Source organism: Anguilla anguilla, chromosome 10, assembly GCF_013347855.1.
Source record: "Anguilla anguilla isolate fAngAng1 chromosome 10, fAngAng1.pri, whole genome shotgun sequence".
Lineage (NCBI taxonomy): Eukaryota > Metazoa > Chordata > Actinopteri > Anguilliformes > Anguillidae > Anguilla > Anguilla anguilla.
The window spans coordinates 9,895,272-9,917,046 of NC_049210.1; the positions used below are offsets into that span (position 1 = coordinate 9,895,272).

General features: G+C 45.9%; 1 protein-coding gene across 2 annotated transcripts in view; it reads left to right on the top strand.

Moving 5' to 3' along the window:
- Positions 1–1,586: 1,586 nt before the first annotated feature.
- The window catches only part of bmp1a (bone morphogenetic protein 1a), a 38,737-nt gene continuing 18,548 nt past the window's right edge, over positions 1,587–21,775 (top strand). Inside the window, exons 1-6 of one of the 2 annotated variants that reach the window (XM_035435820.1) lie at positions 1,587–1,888; positions 16,232–16,345; positions 17,115–17,258; positions 18,884–19,001; positions 20,198–20,376; positions 21,039–21,144. In XM_035435820.1, the coding sequence (XP_035291711.1) occupies positions 1,744–1,888; positions 16,232–16,345; positions 17,115–17,258; positions 18,884–19,001; positions 20,198–20,376; positions 21,039–21,144 (806 nt within the window). In that variant the 5' untranslated portion in view covers positions 1,587–1,743. Of the gene's footprint in view, positions 1,889–16,231; positions 16,346–17,108; positions 17,259–18,883; positions 19,002–20,197; positions 20,377–21,038; positions 21,145–21,775 lie in introns of both variants that reach the window. The other variant, XM_035435819.1, reaches the window with a different exon arrangement.

The window sequence follows — 21,775 nt, forward strand, 5'->3', positions numbered from 1 at the left end:
CATGTATATGGCAGCTGTATCATGTGTAGTCACAGATCTTGCGTAATTAAAGAATTTTATGGACATCTATGGACTGCGGCAAATTATCCATAAAAACAAAACCTAATCAGGCAATGCTGTCAAGACTAAAACCTGGAGAACCAGAAAGAGAAAGAAAGAAAGAAAGAAAAAGAAAGCCTGTCATCAAAAGTGTTGAGAAACTTCAACATGCTCTGACACAGGTTAGGGGTAGAAGACCTTGATTGGTCTAGCTGGTTGATGCTCAGCACATTCAAGGACTAAACAAACATACAAACAGCAAAACAATACCAACTCCAGGTTTGACAGCATTTGGTGAGATTAATTATAGCCTCAGTCAAGAAAAGGACACAGGGGAGCCAGTTCCTATCTGGTAAAAACGTAAAACTGCATTATAGATCAACTGTCCAAATACACTACATTTTTTTGAGATACCATTAGAAACCTTTTTACACACGTGGGTATTGGGAGTATATGAACTGGCATAAAAATGAACCAAGGAACAGCCACAGTGCTTGAAAGTTAATTATGCGGTGGGTGGAAGCACTATTTGCATAATTCATGAATTCATAATCCCAAAGAACCTTTGGGACTGTTCCTGCTTGGAATTGGAATGATCCCGAATGGATCTTCAATTAAACCCATTTCATTCCATTAAAAATCTATCTGGAAAAGGAACATACTGATCGTGCTTCCTGAGAATTCCAGTTGTAACGCCTTGTGTTTTCCTTGATTTTTGAAATTATTTTTTTGCACAAATCAGTTGCTATGTTGCTTTGTTGCTATGGGCATTTATTGCATTATCAGTCCACTGCGATTACATAACCTGGTATGATATAGAAACTTTTTTAGAATGAGGTTTATAGAAAAGCCCAGGATTTATTGTATAATTTTAGACAGTTTTGACGGAAGTTAGAATACATCTTGTTCTGCTTTCCCTGCCAATAGGCCTCCGCTACTTAACGAGCTTCATCGTTTAGCTGGTTGTATGGCTGAAGGTTCAAATTGAATTAAGTATTGTCATTTAGTGAGAAACGAAAGACAGCATTTTTTTTAATCTCGCGTATTCCTGAATTATCACTATTCCATTCTTGTGGTAGTGTTACTGGCACTGGCACTGGCACTGTTTTTTTTTTTTTTTTGGCAATTAAAAAATTGAAACTTGAGAAATGATGGCTTCATTGTTGAGCTACCACGATAAAGACGCTACTGCAAATAGCTACAGATTAGTCTATTTGAGTTGATTGAGTTAAAATGTGACAGGTTTAAATATAGCAAATATTTAACTAATATTTTCAGGAGTTATTCATGGCATGGTTGTATATTGTACATTGGGACGTTTATTTATTAAATGTGCAATACGCAAGTGGAACAATTCGCAAATTTGCTTTTAAAACCTTTCCAGAAATGATGTCTTTTGTGGACGGGGTTAGAAAAAAAGGGAAATAGCTATCTCAATCCTGTGAGCGATGTGCCACGATCTCCGTTTTTGCAAAGTTTTCAGGCTGTACACTGGCCCCGAGCCCGACTGTAAGAGCGAATCACTGCCCCAGAATCAAGACATTGTGGAGAGGCTGAGCTGTGCTTTTAAACCCGCCCTCCGGAGAGATCTCATTTCCCCCTAAACCTCCCATTTTCTCTCTCTCCCTCTCCCTATCTCATTCCTCCTCTTCTTTTCTTCTCTATTTCTTGTCTTTCCTAAGCCGTACCCCCCACTCTAGAACCATGGATCTCACGACGAGATGTTTGTTTCTCCTATCCTGTCTTCGCATGTTATTGGCGATCGATTTGGACGCGGTAGAACCAAGCTACTACGTGGAGACCTCTGCCACTTCAGATGTAATCGACTACAAGGATCCCTGCAAAGCTGGTAAGGTTTAAGAACGTTATGTTTTGTTGAGTACAGAGGTAGAACATGTTCCGAAATGCTATTGTGTGTTTGGTATCCTGTGGTCAAGACAAGAAAAGGCATTTAAAGATGACAGCGGTGAATTTTATGTGTCTTAAGGACAAGAGAAAAAAAGAAGAAAGAGGAAAACATTCGTTCCAGATTTGATTTGCTGATTGTTTTAATACACATGCGATCATTGACCTGTGCACCTTCAATTTAACGTGTAGCAAAAATAAGTAATCGCGGTTGACAAATGTTTGAAAACAACACGAGTGGAGCAATAAAAATTAGGATATTTTCACCATTTTTCAGGTAGTCAAAAAGCCACCAGAAAAGTTTTGGACACTGTTTCAAGAAGAGGACGGACTTAAGTTTGCGAGATTTTGTTACCCAATGAAATACTTATCTTTTGCATGGAGCACACGTAGACAGCTGTCAAAAGATGACACTTGGGACATAAAAGGGACTTTGTTCAATTCATCCATTTTGATAATAGAGATAGCATTTTGAACATAAACGATTACGTTCAGATTACTACTTAAGAAAACGAGACAAACTTTCTACCCCCCATCTTGATTAGTGCGTGCATTTTCTGTTAAGAAAACCGTTTATAAAATTAAATTTTATTGGAGAAATATTTTAAAATACTTTTCCTGGACGGTTTTGTCAATGCGCAAAATGACGTTGATCTCGTAATGACGCAATTAGCGTCTTGCCGGTCTTCAGATATTTGAAGCGCTGGGTTGCTCTCTGACCACGGCAACGTAGAAAATAACTGGTTGGTGGGGGTCGCTACATGCAGTGAGCTTTATTTCCGTAGCAACGAGCTCTTGTCCTCCCAGCGGTGTAGTGTACGCGAATCTAATTGACTATAATTAAACTAATTAAATCTGACTATCTTATATCCGAAGTCTTGGTATTTTCTCCATCGCCCGAGGCTGTAAATTCACTTTTCCTTTTTTGATTCATGAGCTAACGAGTCGTACTAAAGATTCCATAAAAGTAAAGGTTTCTAAAAAGACGCCCTTAATCATGAATCGGTCAAGGTCAAGCGCGGTAATAACGGTGCTACTTAGCACAATGCATGTCGTGTCTCCAGAGTTTGTTACATCTTAATCGTATTTTTATGTGCCTTCATATTTTACCTGTCAAATTCTTCCTTGAATGTAGCCTACAGGAAAATACATGTCTTTAACGTGACATGTGCGAAGAAGTTCAGGTGCAAACCTGAAGTGATAATGCTTACATTCCTTAGGTTGTGTCTACCTGGCCACGTTTATAAAGTGGAGGTCCTCTTCACTGTGTGTTTTGAGATCTTGCTCCTACTGCTAATTCATTTGACTGAGAAATTCAACAAGGCCAACCTTGATAATGAGTCAAAACAGCTTGACACTCAGTGAAGTTTGTTTTACTTGGTCTAATGGTTCAGGATGACAAGCCTCTCATCCCAGCCGCTGTGACTGTTTCCTGTGGTGCGTACGCTAAGTCTACTTGTAGAACTCAAGGGTGTAGTCTCTGTGACTACATCAGTGCAGTTCCCCCTCCTCTCTATGTTCAGCTGTTTCATAGCCTGAATTCCCCCCTTGTCATAATTTGCAGCTGAAAGGACAGGCTGTGTTGTTGAGTAACCTCCCCACACTCAAACCCCCCCTCCCCCATCCCCTCCAATAAATGCTTTCCAGTGATGGGGGATCACAATAATAAATCTGTCATTGGCCCAAATTTGCTGTGTCTGCAGATTGAGCCTTTTGACCTTGAAATCCCCGGGGAACATTGATTCCTCGTGCTGGGCTTAGCTTTCCCTGTTGTTCCCTTTTCCCTGGTTCATTTCTGATACACGCTTTACAGCCCCATAAATCGCAGCACAATTAAACAACGGCAAAATCATGGAGTTACATTCTTTGTTGTGACTTTGATTATACCGTTCAAAATACAAACTAGCCAAACAAATGCATCTGGAGGTGAAGGGGTGTAGTATAGCATCTTGTAGAGTATAGCCTGAGGGGCCACTGCTTCTTGTTTGTCTTGCTCACTGAGTGTGTCAGAGGTTATGTGATTACTTCATGACTCGAAGCACTCAATCTTTTGCCTCAGGTTTACACAAGTTACTACTACATTGTATAACCTGATACCGACATGTAAACGCTTGCCTCCTGTTAGGTTTGCTTTTTAAACACACCTTCATCCTTTGACGTTGTTTTTGTCTGGCTCCATTTTGACTGGTGGAGCATCTTTCCTTGGTTTTTTTTATTTTTATTTTTTTTTTTTGCTAATGGACAAAGTTGGGGAAGGGGAAATGCAAGGGTAAAACTTCCCATAAGTCACAGTACGATACTCTCGAAAAAAAACCAAAAAAATGCTGCCGGGTGGGTGTCCCGCCAAGCATGTTTGCTCTTTGGGTCTCTACCGTCAGACAAGGCACATGTGGCCAAATAACAGCTCGCAGTGGTGATTGTCCAGGGAATCTGCCTTTCAGCAGGGGACACCAACCCAGTGAATGCTAACAACAGTGTTTGCCATCGATTCAAAGGTCGCGGGCGGCAACGTCGTTCAGGTCATTCGGTTTTGTTTAGAATTTGCTGCGCAATCTGCTTTTTGGAATTCTGTGCATACATTGTATTGTGACTCTGCCAGAAGAGAGCCAACAGTGGACAAAGCTGCCTATTGGAATCTCTTTTTTTTTGTCAAAAGCTACTGTTTTGTTTGGATGTGGATGCAGATTTATGAAGGGGGGACAGGAGCGTTGAGGTGTGTATTGTTAAGGTCGTAAAATTTTGCCAGGGTGAGGATGGATGCAGTCATTTGCCAGGGCTCTGAATGCAATAACGTTTATATTCATTTTTGAACTTGCGAATTGACAGGGGCTTACGATTCTTTGAGATATGGTGCAAATGGAGGTATATGTAGAAATATGCCTGATCATTCATGTGTCCAATTAAGTATGTTTCAGAAATATGTCTTTAAGAGAGACCTGGCCCATTTTCTCAAGCACAGACCTCTACCTTCATCTGTTTCGCAGATGTCTGCCATGCTGCTAAAGTATTTAAAATCCTAAATTTCTTTTTAATAGCTACCACCACCCCCCCCCTCCCAGAAACCCAATTCTACTCCCCCCTACTGCCACCCCGTTCCCCTCCCCCTCCCTGTCCTCACGTGTGTTAAGTTGCCAATATGTGTTTAATAATCCAGCGGAAGGCACACAATGCCCTGGAACTGACTTGAACTCAGTTCTCAGAACTGTTGCAGTCTCGCCATGTGCACAAATGCCTATGTTAACTGCTGAATTTGTGACTTCTATGCATCCTAGAATTGGGGGAAAAAGTAGACTGGGAAAGGTGTGCGATTCTGAGACTTGCACAACATCACTATGATTGTCTCATCATTGCCTTTTTGTCAAACCGAGACTTTGGCATAAGCCTCTGCTTACAATATTGCACATTTTTCTTAGTCACATCCTTACACTTAGTCACATCCTTGCTCAGTGTAGTGCTGCACAACTGCAACACAGCTAACATGACTGGATCCTCAGCTCTATAGTGTCTGACTGCGTTAAACTTACTCACAGTTTAAAAACTGAGCTGCATCAGAAAGGAATTTTATATTTGCTCTGAGCAGTTATGTTTTAAGCATTTTTCTGTAGTAATGATCAAAAGAATGTGCCAAACAGCTTGTTTGATCTGTAGTTTTGGCCCAAACTTGTTTAGATTTTTAATAAATATTTGAGCCCATGCTTCCAAAGGAATTATTGTTTCTACTGTGATTTGGGTCTTGGCATCTGAATACAGCGTTAGAACATGTGGTGCAACTTTAGCACAGGGCAGGGGACCCAACCAGCTGAAGACCAGGCCATTATAGAACCCGGAAAAAAGAATAAATGGCAAAAGTGCCTAGTGCCAAGAAGCACTACCTTGATTTGCCTGTATCCATTGAGTTTTTTCAGGAATGGCTTTTTTTTTTAATTTATTTTTTTTACCTTTGACCTAATTCAGTGTTCTATCTGCATACTATACTCAATAAAGTTAACTGAGATTGTAATTTTTGCCAGAGCTCTAGTTTCTGGGAAGTGTATTATCCGTATAATCTGATTATATAGCGAGATAAGCAATGCATTTCCAAATGTGAATTCCATTATGTCATTATCCAGCCAGTTGTTATGATAACATTTTTACAGTAACATCACTGTGGTGTTGTCTAATTTCTAAAATCCATGCAAACATGGTGCTTACACTGCACCTTCTTTGATAACCAACCTTAATGAAGCCTTTAATTATGTACTTGAACTTAACATACCTGCGCAATTATGAAATTGTATAGCCACGGGGTAAAATATGATGTTAAATGTTATTTCATGGAGCTGGTGGTGGGTTTTTAGAAAAGGCAGACTTGAAAGCAGAATGATGGAAAAAGCCATATTTGATTGAGAAGGGCTTGCTGGCGAAATATGCATTTTGAAATCATGCTACGAGAGATAAAAATATCTTTACACGGTTGCGGTGTCTCCTTTATCAGTAGTTGGTGTGATTATGGGCCTTTTCATTCTGTACTACGATCTCTCACCCTTGGCCAGTGGCCAGCCTGGTCAGTTTGAATGTGTGAGTGGTTGCAGAGCATCCAATGATGCTCTGATACCAATAAAGTTGTTGCAAAGTATCCAATGAAACTAAGCCCATAGGTTAATGACATTGCAGCGTGTTACCACCTTAACGAAGGTCGGATGTATTGAATGTGCTAGGTTTAACACCAGGCATGATTAGTTGGGGGATAATTGGATTTCGTTTTTGGCATTGACCTGCATGTCATGTGGCTACTTTGTCAGACATACAAATGTGGAAGTGTTTGAGAGCACATTGTGCTTGCAGCGAAGATTGAGAGTGTTCTCTTTTTCTCCACCTCATTTGTTTTATGGGCCTCTGTTTTGTGTCATACAATGGGGTCTTTCTATGGCTCCAGTGCTGGGAAACGCAAATCAAGACCAAATGAGCTTGAGCATGGCCGAGGTGAATCTGAGGCAAAGTTCAAGTCCAGGGGCTGCATTAGTGGGCTCCACAGCCTACAAGCCCTGGAACGAATTTTTACCCAATGTTTTGCCTAACGATTTTACCCCGGGTTTTATGACTTTCATCTCACCACTTGTTTACTCTTGACCTTTATGTTAACTCTGTGGTGACTGCAACGTAAACACTGAGTTATACTGTTTTAATGAAAGCCCAGATACGGTGTATCAGTTGCACAGTGCTCCAGACACCTCTGTGGACTGACAAATGAGGAAAGAGGAATAGCCTACAGTATATCATCACTTTTTATGCAAGAGCACTGGGCAAAGAGCATCTTTTTGTTCTGGGGACTCCTGTACATATGCATCTTGTAAAGATTTGGCCGCATACTAACAAAAGCTTTTTTTTTAAAAGCACATTTTGATCTTCCTTGATCTAAGAAAATGTTTAGTCCTCTGGAGGCAATTGAAATGTATTAGAGGGACTTGCTCAACCACAGAAGAATCCTTATGGGTTTCCACGTCTTGTGTGTGCAGTAGACCTTGCACTGCTCCAGGGCTGTACTTTGAAAACCACGCTAAATGTGCGTGTCTCTTTTGAATGGTGCAAGGAGAGACTCCTCTCCGTATTTGTGGCGTCAGTCCGCCTCCCACCACCCCTCCCCTCCCAGACCTCGACCGCTCATGCAAGGGTGTCAGTGTTTTCCTGCCCCCTCGCCCCGGTGCTGCAGCCAGCAGACTGTAGGTCATTCACACCATGCCAAGGGGAGAGCTCTGCTGGAAGCTGGTCAAAGTATGCTGGGCTACACCACCTGCCAGTCAGGGAGACTGCTGGCCATTCAGAGGGGACTTGCTTGCTACTCGGAGTTGTTTACTTCCCAGCGGTGTAGAAGTGTGTGTGTGTGTGTGTGTTTGTGCCCGCGCACACGTGTCTATGTGTGTGTGCGTACGCACGTGCCGGTAAATGTTTTCACATCAGCTTAGGTCCCTGGCTTCATGTCAGGGTGAGGAAAGGGGATTTGGAATGTTGGGATGACATCCTTTCCATCCCTTTGACATTCCAGGAATCCCTTTGGATGTCTCTCTGATCCGTCACTGCACCTGGAGGTGCTGCCATTGCATGTGGGCCCCTTTTGCTCAGTGAATGACCTGGCAAGCACCAAAAAATAACAAAGCCTCGAAACCTCTTACGCAGCGTGCGTCTGGAAGGGGCACTGCCAAATGTTCCCGGAGCCTGCGTTTATTGAGCACCAAGCAGTGCGGCTGTCGAGAAAAGATCTGAAGACTTATGTGCTGCTAACTTGTTTTGACAGAGAGGGAAAAAAAGAGTGCGATTTGCTCTCGAAAGGTTGGGTTTTTGTCGAGCTTGTGCCTCGGACACGTTGTCCTGGCAGTTACCCCCTTTGGCAATGGCGCTGGCCATAACTAAAGTGATTTTGGTCAGCTGTGGGGGAGAATAAACTGCCGGGTGTAAGCATCATTCCGTTTAAAATGACTTATTTTCACTTCATGCCTGGTTTTAAAATGTGCCAGTGTGGATTTTAATTTAAACGAAGCAGCTTTAAAAGGCCCCTACAAAGAACTAAAGTAGTTTTCCTTACAGCAATGATTAATCTGGTGTGTTTAACCGGAGATGGAAAATTAACATATATTTTTCTAAATAAACAAAAAAGACCTAGAAGAGTTTTTACAGTGTACTTCAGGCTCACCAGTTAGCGGGTGTGCTCGCTTCCGAGGTCAGAGGCCCTTGTGAGGCTCATTATAAATGCTTTGTGTTTCCCTCCGCACGCTTTCTTTTTATCATCTCATAAAGCCACATCGGACGCCTTAGTCTGCTTGGCATCCATCACGCCCCGAACAGCGTAGCAGAGACCAAGCGCCCTGTCAAAGCTGTCCCTTTTCATCCTGTGATTTTTGGAGCTGTGCCCATCCGAGTACCTTTTTTAATTCAAGTTAAAGGACCTCCCTGGCCAGTCAAAGGTAATTAGAATGCCAAAGAATGAGCCTGTTCTGCCTTATAAAGGCTAATTCTATTTAATGCAATGCTTGGAACAATATGTTTGTTGTAAGTGCTAACAGCGATCACAAAAGCTCTGCGAATGCTCATTTAAATGACTCAACTCACGCCCAATTACCCAATGATTATGAGAATGTTAACTGCCAGAAGGAGCTAGGCTTCACTCTCCAAGTTAATCAAATTGGTAATTCAGTTCAACTGTTCTGCCACTGAATAATTCAGTGGATCGGCGTTGTTGTTCATCTGAAACTTCTTTGCGTTTTGATGTCTTAACTCTGTAGATGAAAATATTTCAAATATTTATTGGCTTTTTGGTTGTTGGAGATGTATCAATGCCTAATTATTCTTTTTTTGTTTGTTTTGTTTTGTTCCACCACCTCTTTAATGCTATACTGCTTGACATTGTATTTACTAAGGCTGTATGAACTGTTCACATAAGGCCAGTATTTGAGTATTTATGTGCTTGCCTTCTTAAAGTGATCAGTTGTTCATAGTTTACACTCGATACGCATTGATCTTTCATTGATATTTTACACAGTATATTCAAAACAGTGGCTATTTAGACCGTGATGTGGGTCTTAGCATTTATCAATAGAGCAATAATGCATGTGGTGCGGCTTTTGGGCAGGGGGGTACAGACAACTAGATGGACAACAAATGCTCATGGTTTCCTTGTGTTGACAAACCCTGCGCGGTCACTGTTTCATTTGGCCTGGGTCGATGGCACGTGTGTCGGAAAAGCCGTCGGCCATTGCAGGGAGGGAGCGAGGGAGGGAGGGGCTGCTCCTGTTGTCTCTCATTACCCCATCCCTTCTCTCGCTGTAGCTCGCTGGCAGGGGAAGGGCAGAGCCTGGGGCGAGGGTGGATGGGGGGTGTGGGGGGGCGGGTTTTGAAGGTGAAACGAGAGCATGACCGGCGCTGCACCGCGCCGCGCGCCCTGCTTCCGAATTTATCACCGCTGCCGGGCTGCTAGCGGCAGGCTGCCTCCAGGGCCTCGCCGCCTCGATCTCCATCCGGCTTTCTGCCGCAGTAGGTGTGCATCAGCCGGTCTTGTGCAATCGAACGCGGCATTAGAAAATAATCCCCCTCCCTGGGTTCGAGCCTTTTGCCTCCGGCTGCTCGGGAGAACAACTCTACTGATTATGCATTAAGATCCCTTTTAGAATAAGCAGCCAAGCATTTTTCCACCCCCCCCGTTTGGCACAAATTGCAGTCTTTAGAACTGTGAAGGTAAGCATTTACCAAAGAATTGCAGCTACAATATGTTTTTTTTTTTTTTTTTCACCACAGTAGGGGGGTCATTATTTATTAGGCTTCTGTTTCTCATAACCCTGCCTCTACCTCCACCTCTACATGATTTAAGCCTCTGAAAGAACTTGTGAAATCAGATCCCTGTGCAGGCTACTCATTTATTTTTTCCAACCTGTACCTGTTCAAGTTGCACTAGCACTGTGCTGCAGAGTATCTGTTATGTACAATGTGGTACACGGAACAGATATAGCAGATCGCATAAATAACACTTACACTCATCCCGCAGTAATCCTGGCCCAGCACATGACCCCATTGACTGTAAATGCAGTGTTTATGTCAAAACAACCAGGTAGTGCAAGGCGTGGCCTTGCCTTTGTCATGCATGGCAAGTGCACAAGCAAATAGAGTCCTGCCCCTTAGCTGCAATCTTCCATCTCTCTATTGAAGAGCACAGCCCGAAGGTAAATGTGGAGCTTTCTCTGGCTGGTGAAGATGCCCTATCCAGTCCATGTTTTTTTTTTTTGTGAAATGCAGAGCTGGCTGCCATTTTGTTAGTTAAGGACCGACTGCGAGGCGCTGTTGTGATGTGGATGCTGCCACTCTGAAGAATATGTGGGGCTTTGACAGTGTAACTAACGCAAAGCTGCCAACGCCGTGTGAGTTCCATTAAGACTCAGTGGGGCGTCATTAGATAGGGATCTGGTATGTAATCTGACTAGACAGGCTGATTGATGGGCCTTGGAGGATTGTGGGGGGGCGGGGAGTAGGGGCTGTAGGGGTGGGCACAGAGATGAGATGGCGATTAAGACGATGAATATTATTTGAACTGACTTCTCCCCCAGCTCTGGGAGCGATTAGGTCCCGTAACAAGCGCAATTAGTCAAAACCGCTCAAAGACATCTCCTTTCCCCCCGGTTTTCCTCGAGAGGAATTCTCCCATTTCCCTGACCAGACTTTGACAAATCGTTTGTTCCTAAGGACCATGGAGCTTTGGGACATGGGGCGCTGGGTTTGTCACATTGATGGCGACGGCAGCCAGACTTCCTCCACCACAGAGGGTGCTGCATTGGAGCTGGGACTCCAAGTCTCCTTCACAGGTGAACAGTGGGAGTGGAGAGCCAAAATGTCTCCTTTTGGAAGTTCTGTCTGTTCCAGTACCACTGATACCCAGCTGCTGCTGCTAAAATTTATGTAACGAACCTGGCAGGCCCAGGGATGCTAAGCTCCCATCTGTCTCTCTCCCATCCCCATCCCCCTATCTATTAAGCAAATGGGAATTTATTATCTAATTCCCATTGTCAATTAAATGTATTTTTAGTTTGCTATATATATATATAGCTTAGCTATACATAAAGCATTATAACACTGTTTTATGGAAGGCCCTGTTCCATTTTGTGGATTCCAAAGTTTCTAGATTCTAATCTCTGGATAATCAGAGCCAGGAGACTAAGGGGATTAATTGGAGATCCCTCCGAGTGAGATTTTCGGATAAACCCTGCTGTGTCTCCACAATGACTTTAAAACCTAAAAAAAAAGAGAGTCCCAATTCCACTTGTTTACGCATTTGCTCAGTTCAGCCTTGGCTGTCACCGAGGAACAATTATACGGCGGATTAAAAGCTTGTCTCCGGAGCGTTGGGGTGGCTGGTTGCGGCTCAGTGGAGGGAAAAGGGGATTCTGACCCGAGGAGTCCTCACACAGAGCCAGCCCGGCGAGGCGGCGGAGCCGGTTCCATCCTGGTTGGCATGCCGAGCGCGGTGCTTCGCTAACGGGCTTTGTTTTGTCGTGTGCGGAGCTGAAACGGACTGCAGCCGAACGCGGGGTGTGAGAACGGCCGGTTGTGTACGGAATGGTTAAAGCGGAATAACGTTACTCCACCTCTGATGTAGCTGCGCTTTTCTCTGCTCCCTTTCTCTCATTTAGGTGGAGGGAATTTGGCAGAAAGGAATAAACAAACAAATGTATTCTTAGCTCTCAGTATATCAGTCAAAACAATCTGCTGCAGTCAAAACATCATCATGAAGTATGGAAGATGTATGTGTGTTTTGTTTTTTGTTTTTTTAAATGAAATGCTTAATGTGGCAGCAAAAATGACTCTGGTGATAAGTGCTTTGTCTAACTTAAAGTTTTGTCCAAATTCAGTTTTATTTTCGGTTGATACACCATTTGATACACCAAGAAAAAAGAAAGACCAAGAAGATTAAAAACAAAACAGCTGTTCCTTATGTGTCTGGCATCGGGTGCATTATGAGCTTGGAAGAAAAAAAAAAAAAAAAAAAAAAAAAAAAAAAAAGTTTTTGGCCTCGCAGCACAATTCTTTATTAGCGGTGATCCTAAATAACCACCGTTGTGTGTTGCAGGAATGCGGTTACAGTGATTCGCCTTTTGTGCGAGTGCAAATTAGAGGGGCCTATTGACCCCTCCAGTCTTCTAAACCTGTCTTCTGAGCTTGCCTGATCTTGCAGGCGGAGATTTACACCTTTGTTGCCGTTGTCATTAGTTCCTAATCCCATCTAACCCAGCCGTTCCACAACATGCCCTCCTCGACCCCTCAAGATGGTTGTTCTCCCAGGAGGGGTATTGTAGCTGCCTCCCAGCTACATATTGTTTCAATAGTTCTAGGGAATTGTGAACAAAAGCCAGCCAAATTTTTTTTCCTTTTTTTCCCCCCTTTTTTTCTGCTTTCTCTCTCCTACTTGCCTTCAGTTACAAAAAAAAAAAAAACGTAATTCTCTCTGTACGCTTGGCTCTGCCAGACCTGGACAGCAGTGCTCTGAATTCTCCGCCTTCATTGACATAAACCACAAGCTCAAGGTTTGCCCAGGACTCTCTGCCGGGGAAGCTCAGATTGCTCTCCATCTCCGGTTGTTCAAGCGGCCCGTATTTGTGATGAATCTGTGGAATTTATATTGCAAGAGAGGGATTTTTTTTTTTGCTACTCTAAAATGAAGCATTTGCACCGCTCTTGTGGGATATTTGAGTTTTAAAGGAGGGGGATGCCTTGTGATGTCATGCTCAGCCATGTGCTGAAGATGGGCTGTGTTTGCTCAGACCACCGTGAGACCCGTAAGCTCTGCGGTCTAGGAGTGCAGCCCCCTAACCCGCTCCCCCCCCCCCCCCTCCAGCATTTCTGCTAGATTCTTAAGACTTTCTCCCAAGCTCTCAGACAATACTGGCAACAATGAGCTGCTCATGGAAATATGTGTCTGTGTGGATCTTTGGATCCTCTCTGTGCTTGCCGCTACAGGACGAGCGCATAGAAGAGCTCAGTTTGCTCTTAAGAAAGGTCTGAAGGCCTCTTTAAAACATTGCCCCCCCCCAACACACACACACACTCGTACCAAGCACACACACCAACCTGGCCAGGGTGGCTCTGGCATCCAGTGGAGATGTGTCACAAATGCCCCCAGCCGCCCGCCAGCCGACCCCCCACGATCCCATACTTGTCTCCTCAACCCCCCCTGCCCCGCCACCCTCCTGCTCCCCACCCCCACCCCACCCCCCAGCCTGCTCACAAGACAGGCTGTAAATTCTGCAAACGTGCGGGTGTTAAAAGCTTGTAAAACAGTGCCCGCTGTCTGTGCCCAAAGAGCTCGAACCCCGGCCATTACAGGAACGGTGCATTTATCTAGGAATCTCGTAAAAGCCGGGCTTCTCATAAAGCGCGCCTGCCTATTTATTTTCCCCTCGCTTTAGGCCTTATTTTAAAAAAATACCATGTTTGCAAACGGGCCCTGAAATTCAGTGTAACTGCCTCTGCGGAATTCTCTGTTTCGTAGCCGACTGAATCGGGGTCATTTGGGTGCCTGGAAGAAAGGCTCCATTCAAATTTTTTCATTCATTCATTTATTTATTTATTTTTCCCTCATTCACAAGTTTAATGTCGTAGTATGTCATAATATAATCATTCGAATTACACTGTGAAAATTCATTCGATACGCCCTCTCTTAATGAAAAAAAGCTAGGGTCAGGGTTAGCATTGTTCTTCTCCCTCATGTTTTTCTTTAGAGGGAATGCTGCACTATAGACAGCGGTCTTCCTGTTGCCGCGGGCCGTATAACTGGCGGTTTTGTGACCAGTTTTATGTGCGCGCGTGTGAGGGGCCGCGTCGGCTGCTCAAACAGCACCCCATGCTAGCGGGATGCCGCCGTCGGAGCTGTGAACAGAGACACCGGGCTGTTCGCCGTCCGGGGCAGTGCAGTAGCCGGGGGCAGGGGCCATATGTCCCGGAGAGTGGCCTTAAGCGGACCGCTGAAGGCTCCAGTCGGGGCCTGATCCAGCTTCTGTCCGTCGCTCCGGTCAGGCTTCGAGTGCCCCTGCTGTCACCAGCGGCGTTCCACCGGCCCGTCCGCCTCTCGCCGCGGTGCCCCTCAGAAGTCCAGCGCGCTCGGTGCAGTGCCGGCCCGCTCTACCTTTCCTTATCTGTTCTCGTCCTCTGGGTGGATTGACACCTGTGAATGGTGAACGGGGGACCAGGAACAGAGATTTGGCCGGACTCCTGATGCTGCGTTGTGTTTGAGAAGCCCAGCTGGTGATAAGCCCAGCCCCCCCAGGGAAGCAGTGTTTTAATGGCCTCGCCGTCGCCCAGAAATGGAAGGTTTGAATTGGCAGGATATCTCGCACCTCGTCGGCTGACAGCTGTGAAAGATTCACAGTCCGCTCGCTTGGATTTCAGAGAGAAAAGAGGTGGCAGCCAGTTAAACTGCTGCACCTTTCTAAACTGACGGGAGACTTTGTTGTGGCTGTGACAGGCCTACGTTTACAGTTACGATATGGCATTGCAAAGTGTGGAACAGAGATAAATGGAAATGATGCAACAGTGTAGTCGCCTTTTTTGCCTTCGCTTTTGGCCTATATACACATATCTGTGTGCAGATAGGTGATGGGGACACAGTGCAGTGTGCTGAGCCGTCATTTGTGTGGCAGCCATGCTATCCGAGCTCGCTGTGCATTCCTGCTGAATTGACTCGGATCAGCTGATGGTTGAAACGGCGCAAATCTCACCACACTGGCTGAATATGAGCAAGGAGCCCACATGGAGCTTTATGGAAAGCACCAATGACAATAACTGGATAAATTCATAAAAATTGGCCGTTGGTACAGATGGCATATAGTGCTTAATCTTAAGCATCTTGTGTATGCTAGCTGTCCAAACAACTGACTCAGATCAGCTGACGGTTGAAATGGCGCAAAGCGGTGAAATCAACCACGTCCGCCACACCAAATTTCACCCACGGCAAGAAGTTATCATGCCCACAATTTCCGCGTAGTGATTCACTGTCAAAATCGCGCAGTTCACACGCAACTTTGGGCTGAGTCTCTGTGAGTCAGTCTGTGAGTCTACTGAAGGGCTCCCTTCACCAGTTGGATTGTCTGGATGGAAAAGCCAAAATCTCATCACACTGGCTGAATATGAGCAAGGAGCCCACATGGAGCTTTATGGAAAGCACCAATGACGATAACTGGATAAATTCATAAAAATTGGCCGTTGGTACAGATGGCATATAGTGCTCATTATCTTAAGCATCTTGTGTATGCTAGCTGTCCAAACAACTTAGTTAACAGATACGAAATTACACTATATTCCTCTACAATGGGATATGTGGAAATACTTTTTAAACAGTTTTGGGGATGTTTGCTGAGTGCAAATATAAAAGTAAATGGATTTCCGTAACTTACGTTTTTTAAAATTCGTAATAGGCGCCCCTCAGCAAACGGCAGAGCTCATTAGTATTCACCGTGCCCAATTAAAATGTTAGCTGAAATGAAAACGAGCTTACGGCTTCGGTTCCCTGGGACCGGGGTTTAGCAACACCGTTCGGTGCAATAAAGCATGCTTGAAAACGGTCTGTCCTCTGGGTCCCTGCTGTAGCTGTTTAGAGGGTCTGTGTGATTAAAGAGGAGGAAGTCCTTGGGGGCACAAGGGGAAGTGAGAAATTATGGACTTTCTGGGCTCCCCACCCCCCCCGTGCTCCACGTTGACTGGAAAAGCAGAACCCCGAGGCCTGTCTAATGTGCGTCCGTCCGGCCGGCCGGCCGGGCTGTCCGTCTGTGTGTTTCAGCTGCCTTTCTGGGAGACATTGCCCTGGACGAGGAGGACCTGCGCATGTTCAAGGTGGACCGCATCGTGGACCGGGCCCAGCAGACCGTCCAGGCCGTCAACCGCACAGGCCCGGGTGAGTGAGCGGACGCAGGCAGCGGACCTGGCCCCCGAACGGTCTCAGCGGCCATCTTGGGGCTCCCCCTGCATTCTCAGGTGGTTAACCATGAGTTAGAGTCCAGGGGAGTACTCTGCCATTTCACACTTCAGCAAGCCACTTCACCTGAACCGGCACGAACAAAAAAATTGACTGTGGGGTTGTTTAAACAGAACATCTAAATATGTACGTGTGAAACGTCTCGGTTTTCCTCAGTGGTATAATCTTGCTGATATTATGCAAGTATTTTCTGTGATGATGCTACTGTTGATGCCAGTGATATCTTAGTAATGCCTGAAATATCTTGCACCTGGCGATGGCTTCCCTCCAAGACTGTGTAGGTGGTAGCAACTGTTAAGACCAAGCATTATTTAACACTGTACACGTGTTTGATAGCATGTATAGATTATTATGCAACGTATTTTCCAGTTATTAGCATTTTGTTCTTGAGCTTGAGTAGATAGTGTTCCATGGTTATAATCAACAGACAGCTGATGAAACTGACAGTGGTCTAAGGCGCTAGCTGCACATATAGGTTCGTGTGAGCAGATATGATTCTGGAATACCCCGGAAATGTTTTAGCATACTGTTGAGATTCCAGTGCACTAAATCCACCATGTGATCAGTGGTCCACAGTATTTCTGGAAATCTGTTTCTCTTTCAGTCCCTCAGGTTCAATTCAAGGCAGGGTTTTTTTCCCCCCATATCCTGTATGTAAAACCTCTCCGCTGTTCTTCGTCAGTGACAGGGTCTGCAGCAAATGAGGGGGGTCAGAGCCGCACAGTGCCCAATCGGCAGGGCATACGCCGTCGAAAAAGGGCGGCGACCTCCAGACCTGAGAGGGTGTGGCCAGAAGGTGTCATTCCTTATGTCATCAGCGGTAACTTCAGTGGTAAGTCTGTTTCTTGTCCCTAAGTATAGGAAATATGACACCTACGTCCTCTGCATATGCTAATATGCTTGCTTGTTTGCTTGTGTGAGGCCATCTGACTGAGAAAATACAGTCCTTCGGTACAAAGATAATTATCTTTATAAGAGCTAAGAGATAGAGCCATTGCAGCACATTTCTATTTATCTAAAATACATTTGCATGACAAACACCCCAAAGGTCCTTGCAGTTTATCTGTGTTGATTTTGGCTCATTTTCTTCTATCAATAATGTATGAAGATTACAAATGTTGGTTATTTCACTTTGATTGCACCAAATTCACTGCTATGCCCGTTGCTAGGAAAAACAGATATAGATGTTAAATATAGATATTAAAAGTGTGGACGACAATGCAAGGTTTCTCCGTAGCGCTCGTTAGACTTTATCAGTCTTAAGACATATTTCAGTGGCTCTCCAGGCTTTTGTCCTCTATCTGTGATTTGTGATGAGTAAGAGCCACACATGATCCCATCTTATCTCTGATGGATTGAGCGAGCCCACTTTCGGCTTAAAACAGCTGAAGGACTAAAGCCGAAGGCGGGAACACAGAGTTCCTGCCAGATTTTAAAGCCTGTTCCTTGAGCGTCGTCATTCTGCACACCGAGCCATATGACCACACCATACGATAGTGTTCGGCGTCATTCTCATCTCGCATTTTTTTGAAAACATGTTTTGGGGAGACCATGGCACAAGTTCCCATTTTGGACACTGAGAGACTAAACTAATCAAGATAAACAGTGCTCACCATTTTAGGTAATGATGTATAGCACAGTCCAAACGACTATCGCAAGTGAACCCTGAAAATCAGGCCAATGTATGGGTGGGTGCAGACATAAGAAGATGGTAAGAGCAGATAAAAGCTGGCCTTTCTAGTGTAGGTTGTGTGAAGCTGTGGCTTTGGGTGTGGAGGGTTGCTCTCAACTTTTAACCGCCGGCATATTTGCAAATATATCTGTGTGACTCGGGTCACTTGGGTTCAAAATGTGCATCGTAGCGGTGTCTCTCAATGGCAAACATCTGTGGGAATGCTCATTCATATCAGATGCAGTACAGTCAAATGTGGCCATTTGTGATTGATTTCATATGACTGGTGCGTAGGCACGCAGCTGTGTGATACTTGTAGTATGCTTGGGGGTGCGTTTTTTGCCAGTTTGATCACGCTGCTGGTGTAAACCGACTCCTTAAATAATCTAGGCCGCGACCCGCATTAATTGGAACACGCTGCCTGCGGCAGGGGTGGGGATTATAGTGGAGGTGGGAAATGGCTTACGCTGTACATCCTTGCCCGTTCGAATTTTAATGTGCCGCCTTTGTTATGCGTAATCCCATTAGCTTACCGCGCTTTCTGTTGCAATTTCCATTAAAAGATAGCGGAGTGTTCCTCGCCAGCGGAAGGCCCCGTGCGAGTGAATTTGATTCCAGTTTGTTGAATCAACCGGTGAATTCTCTGAGAGCCGGACGGATTAAGTGAATGGGCCTTTTAGCCTCTCGACGTCAAGCCTTTTGTGCGTTTTAGCCAAACGTTTGTGTAATAGAGATGGGTAATGCGCCTCGCTCATCGCCCCCAAACCTTGCGTCCCCTTCTCCAGGAAGCCAGCGGGCCATATTTCGGCAGGCCATGCGCCACTGGGAGAAGCACACTTGCGTGACCTTCATCGAGAGGACGCAGGAGGAGAGCTACATCGTGTTCACCTACCGGCCGTGCGGGTGAGTCTGGGGGTCGGGGGTCGGGGGTTGGACAGGAAGGAAGCGCAGTCGGAGATCCTGTTCTCGGGTCGGCATTGAAGGCGCTCTCTTTTCTGAGCTCCCGTCGTCTTCCCGCTTAAGTGCTTTTCCTTGCCCTGTCCCTGGACCGGGCCTATAGTCCCTGCTCATCCTCTTTCCCGAAACTCCCTGCCTGAGCCGTGGTAATTGCGGCCTCCCCTCCCCAGCGGACCGCGAAACGCTGCTCTTCAGCCCTGAGGAATGCCTCCCTGTGCCTTTGAGTCATAGGGCTTCTGCGGTCGACTGCGCGTGTCACGTGTTTCTGGTTCCGTCTCTGTTCCGAGCTCGGCGTGCGGAACGGCTCTCAGGGGGGAAGACCTGCGCTGCTTTAATCTTTCCTGTCTTTTTCTCACTCTCGCGCTTGAGCATCTGGTGACTTTTTCTTTCTGAGAAGAGGAAAAAAAAAATAAGCGCGCAGTAAAAGAACTTTGATCACCGCAGTCTTCCAGATAAAGTATCTCCACCAGCTCTCAGACCGCAGAGAGCAGAGGCGAGCGAAGGCACAGAAGTGGGTCGTCAGCCGGCTGAAAAAAGGGAGAATACCCGTGTTTTACGTCCTCCGCTGATGAATGATTTAATTTGGGACTCGTAGCCGCGTCCAGCGGGGAACCCGTGACAGAGGTGACACTATCCGAGCAGACGGCAGTGGCTGGCGGTGGGAATTCCTGATGAATGCATAATCGGCTGCCCTTCTCCGTCTTCTTCTGGGCAGTCGAAGGCGAATCGCGGGAGTGTCTGGCTGGACCAGAGAGAAAATTATAGAGTGGCTCGCGCGGGCCCAGATGGGGTGCGGTGCACGCCAGTCGACGGGGCTCCCACACTGGGCCTTTTCATGTGAAAAAATAACCTGCAGTCCCTTCCTCACCCCGGCCAGCCGAAAGGCACAGCCGTCCGCCTGAGTGTCAGATCCACAGTGTTTATGTCTGCCTTTCCAAGTGCCTCTTTTCTGGCTCTTTCCGTGGGCTTTCTGGAATTTGCGCTCTGAGTTCGCGGGTGACTACGTGGTCAAAACAGATTTGTGTTTTCTTTTCTGCTGTCCGCGCGGGGGGGTGGAGTTTGTCCTAACGTTGACTCGCGTCCTCTCGCGCCCGAGTTCCTAATTTGAGCGTGCCACCCCCCCCCCCCCCCCCACCCCGCAGGTGCTGCTCTTACGTGGGACGTAGAGGCGGGGGACCCCAGGCCATCTCCATCGGGAAGAACTGCGACAAGTTTGGCATCGTAGTGCACGAGCTGGGCCACGTGATCGGGTTCTGGCACGAACACACCCGGCCCGACCGGGACGACCACGTCAGTATCATCAGGGACAACATTCAGCAAGGTAGCCTACCTCTCTGAGGTATATTCTGTGTTTTGGGTGGAAAAAGTACTCTGAAATGTGTTGTGTTATCATTACAATTATTACTGCTTCTGAAATGCAATATATTATTATTAGAATTATGAAGATTTCCAACCCAGTAAACTCACTTTATAAAACGCTACTTCTGTGGTTTCTGTGGTTTTGTTACAAAAGCATGAAATGTGGTTCCTTGTGGAGTGTGCAGGTTCATTCCTCTTTAGCGGGGATACATTTACTCAAGTTCACTGAAGTGCACATTTGGAGAAGGACACCAGACCATAAAATGGTTCCCATAGCAATTTTAAAAGAATTAGAAAGAGGTCTGAAAAGACCTCTGTGTTCAGAAAAGTCTGCCTTCTTACCCTCGTACAGTAGGTTCTGAATGACTGCACTGCTGAGAAACTGTGCAGAAAAAAATTATGGGAACTACTTAAACATACTGCGGCTGAGTAGAATTAGGACTAAATTTAGCCTTAAACTAGAATTAGTGGACTTCCTTATCCACTCTGGTGAACTGATTACAGTCTTTGAAAGGTGGTGTTGAATATGAGAGGGCGAATGCTTTCTGTGATGTCATGCCTGACTTTTCTTGGCATCAATCCCTCCCGCGTCAATCTCAAACGCTGTTGGGTGTCTCCTCACAGGGCAGGAGTACAACTTCCTCAAGATGGAGCCTGGCGAGGTGGACTCGCTGGGGGAGGTGTACGACTTCGACAGCATCATGCACTATGCCAGGAACACCTTCTCCAGGTACAGTAGGGCCCACATGCTATAGCTGACTCATCGGGAGCAAGGCAAAGCATAATATTTCTTCGCGCGTTTCCTGTTCTTGACGCATCCCGCTTTTTAATCAAACAAAGAATGCTCCTCTGCTACCAGTCACTGTTGCTGCGTAGTTAAAAAATCTGTTCATCACAGGGATTCAATTATAATGAGCTGGCTTCTGCCAGAGGGCTGACTCGTCTGTGGCGACCTCCTTAATTGTAATTCTTCGCATACTGTGTTGTAAACTTTAATTTACGGTTGTTTTCCGTGAGTTAATGTAATGGCTGACATTTAGTGCCCGGAGCGTCCTCATCTCGTCTCCCCCCCCCGGCTCCTTGCACAAATATTCCGCTCCATATCTGCCTCCGCTTCCCACCACGGGGGCCTCTTGGCCCCCCGGCTGGCTGCGACTCTTAATTGGCAGAGCGCTGAGCGGGATTTTCGCTCGCGTTGAGTTTTACGGCTGCCTCCGTGCCTGGAGGCGGGGAGTCACAGGGAAAACAAAGCTTCTGGGGTCTGCTGCTTCTCCTCCTCGCTTCTTCCATTTCCTCTCTGACAGAAACGCGATTCGGTTTTTTACTGTCCGGCTCTTTCGGTTCGGTCTCGGGCTGCCATA